Raw genomic sequence first — 4,740 nt, forward strand, 5'->3', positions numbered from 1 at the left:
CCGCGTGCATCCATAACTCGATATACGCACGCTTAGCATGAAACAATTCTCAATAAAACAATAGGATTAGCCTATTTGGAATTCTAAATGGTGACCGCATCCGCTTAATAGAGGTCAAATTTACGGTATATAGAGAGACCGATTTTAAGGAATTTGAAAAGTGTCCGCTCAGCAGGGGGTGACCACTTAATAGAGATTTGACTTTTGTTCGACGAGCCATACCAGATTGATAGAGAGGTTTTCAATCCTGAGCGTTGTTGAATGCAACTCGCGTTTGCTTTGGTTTTGCTTTTTTTGCGCTCTGCAATTGTAGTAGTTAACACTTTCGACCAATGAGAAGCAAACCTAAAATCAGTGATCACTATAGTCTCCCACGCAGTCGTCATTAAAGAGAGTCGCATTATCCCCCTCCGTGATCCTCCTAAAAACGACTAGGATACCTATGAAACTAAATAATCATATTAAAAGTATCTTCACAAGGCAAGTTGTGTCGGTGATATTTTGTTTGGAATTCTGATTGGTTTATTGCCCTTTTTGCGTATGTTTTAATTGGCCAGAATAATTAATTCGGTTTTGATCAATTGAAAACCTCTTTACCCAAGAAATAAAGAAAAAAAAGGGTGCTCGATGTACCCTGCAATGCATACATTCTCCTGTATTTATTAATGAACAGCCCAATGAAGTAGCTATGGTTTTCGCGAACAATGGGAGTAAAACTGGACTGACTGCATGAATGTGATAGGAAGCAGTAGGGTAGGACAAAACAACTGCAACTCAGACATACGTATCATATTTTATTTCAGCCACTGCCACTGCAAATTTTATGGCGTGTTCACATTTTAAAAGAATGTGCAGTTACAATATTTAACTTTTCCTGGGGCATTTGAGACATTTGACATTCCAGATTTTCTTCACTTGTAGTCTGTGGAATTGAAAACGAAAAATACACGTCATAAGAAAATGGCAAATAAATTACCTTCATAATAGTGCTCAGATTGACTATAATTGGCCAACACTGTGGGAATGAGGGTTCTTACCAATTTCGACTAACTTACATTTGAAGCATTTGCTAATGAGTCACACTTTATTTTATTCTATAAGGACTGGACTCTTTTATTTGTTTTGTCCTCTTATTTGCCGGAGGGCCGACCCAAATTCCTCTCCCACCTCTTTAAGTCCGATGAAATTTTACAATGACACTTGGAGAACAAATAGTACGCCCAAAAATGTTTCCTTTAAGAATCATCCACCGCGAGAAGTGTGTCATGACTGCCAAACGGCGGTTATCCGGGATACTCCCCCTTCGATTTCTTCAGAAAACCACCAGTGAAAATTTAATTTTGTTCATTAAATGCATTAATATTTCCTTCTCTGCAAAACGTGGCTGCCAAAAATTAAACACCAATCGACCACATCGAATTATTCCATGAGAAACTGTAATAAATTCCCATTTAACCCCCCTCTCTCTTCCCCTCTCCTTTCCATTCTAGATAGGGTAAATATCTTCTTTTTCTTGTCGTCAATGCGTGGTACCGCATTACTATAACGTCAAGCTCAAGAAAAAGTGGGTCTTCCCCAGTGATTGATCAGGTGAAATCTTAGCTTCACGGCAAGAATTGTAAACGCGATATTCTGGTTTCATATTTTTACGCATTTTGTATTCCGCCAGAAACACTTAACAAAAAGGAAGGAAACAGACAGTCGCGTTCTGGAGGCCATCATTAAATCTTTAGATTCTACTTTATAAACTATACCGCGCTGGCAAACTGAAACAAAAATAATTTTTTTTTTTTTGGGGGGGGGGGGGGGAAGAGAGGAGTTTACTCTATAATTTTTAACTATGCTGTCTCTTACTCGCTGTTCTGCCGCTTTAGCCACGTCGTCTTCCACGTCGGCTTCCACGTCGTCTTCGGCGTCGTCCTCCTACACGTCGTGTTCTACGTCGTCCTCCTCTGCGTCGTCTTCCACCTCGTCCCCTGCGGCGTCTTCCAGAACGTCCTCCACGTCGTCCTCTACGTCGTCCTCCGCGTCGTCCACCGAGTAGTGTTACACGTCGCCGTCCAACCTGGACACAGATTGGTCGATTTTCATTGCCGATTCTCTTAAAATAGCAACGTATTTCCCCTGAATCAGACAAAGCTACTCCATTTTCATCTACTTTATCTTCGTCATAATTATCCTCGTTCTCCTCCTCTTCTGCATCATCAAGCTTTTCATCGTTATTTTCTTCGTTTTCATCCCCATTTTGTTCATCTCCATCGTCTTCCTCATCTTCTAACAGGTTTTCATCTATTTCATCTTCGTCCGACTCCTCCTCCTCGTCATTCAGCTCTTCATCTAGTTCATCTTCCAAACCAGCGTCACTGAAGCAAAAAACAATATATTCAAGTAAACGCTAACATAAATTCTCTCTGAGACGGCACCCGTCTTTAAAAGGTCAGAAAGGTTACATTTAAAACACATCGACACCTCTTGGATAAAAAAAGTTGCAATAGAGTTAAGACCCTCGGGAAATTTTTTACGTATAAATTGATGGAGCTGCGAACACGTTTATCAAGTAGCTGGGGCCGTTCACTATTTGAAAAATTAACAATTATCGAATCATTTTTGCTCCCGAAAATGTGATACGTGTTCTCGTTGCTGCTTACCTAAGAGGAATTCGTCAAGCGACTCAACACTATCATAAATCATTTCCTTTTAATTGGTCATTTTATCGCGAGGAGTTCACTTTGAGACAAAAACGCTGGGAAGGTAGACCTACAATAAACGCTGGGAAGGTAGACCTACAATAAACGTAAGTTTTTAAATCATTTTCTAATTCTTGCAAAACACAGATATACGTAGGGTAACGAAAAATCTTTAAATACTTTCAAGGAATGGTTGTTGTAAAAAAAGTACAGAGCTGAGATGCACAAACCTTCAAAGAACAGTAATGAGAGAGAAAATGATCATGTTCAATGGTACCTATATAGCTTATATAACATAAATAACACAGTTGCTTTCTGAAGGTGTTATTGGTTAACAAGTGAGTTGCCATATGGATTGTACTATACTTATAATTTAACTGATAAGGAAATAAAACGCGGAACCAAGGATTACACCTAAAATAAAAATACCTTCCACCCTACCTTTCAGTGTCTTCTTTTTTGCCATTATCTTCATCGTCATCTTCATCTTCGAGGACAGAGTCATTAAAACATAAAGTCAAAGTATTGCACATCAAAAAGCTGTTTTATTCCATTTTGACTTAATCATCTTCTAGCTAATAATTAAGGTAAATTTTACTAAACAGCCCCCTAAGAAAATGCGTGTTATCATAATTATTTCAAGTTTTGAATCTAAGAGGAACTAGTTTATAAGCTTTCTCTACAATGAGGGAGACCGACGTAAATTGTTTCATTAATATTTTCCCAACGTCCTTGGGATTTTTTTTCATTGTCTAGCTCAGTCTTAATCATACCTTTCTGTTGTAAAATCGTTGGCAATTTCATTCAGCACAGAATTATCCAGAGCACCATCTTTGTCTTCACTTAATGGTAGTGCCAAGGCTACTCCCAGCACGAAGCCAACTAGAGCTAAGAGCATTAATGTCTTCATCTCTAAACCTTCTTTCCTTTTATGTTGTGGATGACACAAACTGCAGCTTTTATAGCGTTGGATAGGACATACCTGGATGAGCTTTATCCTGTTATTGGCCTCGCGTACTATTTTTACCAAAGTATAAAACTAGAGGATTGTTATTTTAAGTACCTTTTCAATTTAATGCCCTATTGTATGGTCTTGTATTTGTGGAAGATGACATTTAAGTCAATAAAGAAACGGAACCAGTTTTCACATCGGGCTTCTTTGAATCTACTGCAGCCTGTCCTTAGATTTTTTTATTTAACCTGTGGTAGGTTTTTTTGTTTGAAATTTAAAAACGACTAAAGATGACATACTTTACACGCCCTGATTTTCAAGGACACTAAGTATGTAATTCCTGGCTTATTGTTGCTTTTGTTACAACAGACTATTTACGGCAGTGTTTGCGTCTTTTTCTGAAGTGTTTATTCGTTCCATGGTTTCTTAGTGTGGTTAATATGGCTTTAAAGTGTTTTATTAAATCATCTATCCATGTATGTAATGACTTTTATCTATATCTTTGGATAAATATCTTTGCACACAGACAATGAGATAATTGCAGGTTACCAAATCATCATCTTTCGGTGGTGTAAATATCTGAATTGAAAGTCAACTTTTAAGAAATATACCTGTAAGCCGAGTCTTTTTTTACACTGAAATGGAATTTTAATTGTTTTACAACTGACCCACCTGTTCTATTTTTTATATACACTAATGTATATTGCTCGTGTGAAGGCTAAAATAGAGTTAAACAAATACCGCCAGACACCGCCATTCGCAGTACAAATAATTTAATTGTAGCTTCGAGTGCCTTATATTATGTCTTAATAAAGAGAGAGAGACAGAGAGAGAGAGAACATCCAAACTTAGCAGGCCTATGGTACATTGAATTTACGGCAATGAAAACTTTTAGAATTTCATTGTAAACTCATGAAAACAGTGCTTTAAGAAAAAAAAACCCGCATATTCGACTTAAGCTACAAATGAACTTTTTCAGAGGATTTAGCAAGTATTCTACTACTGCAAGTGGACTGATTTTTAATTTCATTAGGCAACTTACTTAATATTTTAAGATAAGTCACCAGCTGGGTGAAACTTGGGAAATTTAACAGAGTTCGA

At 37.6% G+C, this 4,740-nt stretch overlaps 1 protein-coding gene across 1 annotated transcript; it reads right to left on the reverse strand.

The window, feature by feature from the left end:
- Positions 1-791: 791 nt before the first annotated feature.
- LOC146460178 (uncharacterized) lies at positions 792-4,165 on the reverse strand. Its single transcript, XM_085088547.1, has 4 exons — positions 3,461-4,165; positions 3,129-3,191; positions 1,855-2,363; positions 792-922 (listed from the first exon to the last, which is right to left on the reverse strand). The coding sequence occupies exons 1-3, from the start codon at positions 3,595-3,597 to the stop codon at positions 1,871-1,873; spliced, it is 693 nt and encodes a 230-aa protein (XP_084944673.1). The 5' UTR covers positions 3,598-4,165; the 3' UTR covers positions 792-922; positions 1,855-1,870.
- Between the last annotated feature and the right edge of the window lie 575 nt (positions 4,166-4,740).

Source organism: Pavona decussata, unplaced genomic scaffold (genome assembly GCF_977016875.1).
Source record: "Pavona decussata unplaced genomic scaffold, jaPavDecu1.1 SCAFFOLD_214, whole genome shotgun sequence".
Classification (NCBI taxonomy): Eukaryota; Metazoa; Cnidaria; class Anthozoa; order Scleractinia; family Agariciidae; genus Pavona; species Pavona decussata.

What these genes read in the sequence shown, in the direction of transcription:
- LOC146460178 (XM_085088547.1), bottom strand. Translation starts at nt 3,597, where the DNA reads ATGAAGACATTAATGCTCTTAGCTCTAGTTGGCTTCGTGCTGGGAGTA. An exon ending in AACGATTTTACAACAGAAAG is followed by an intron (nt 3,192 to 3,460) that starts GTATGATTAAGA and finishes TTTATGTTTTAA; the next exon opens with TGACTCTGTCCTCGAAGATG. An exon ending in AAAAAAGAAGACACTGAAAG is followed by an intron (nt 2,364 to 3,128) that starts GTAGGGTGGAAG and finishes TTTTTGCTTCAG; the next exon opens with TGACGCTGGTTTGGAAGATG.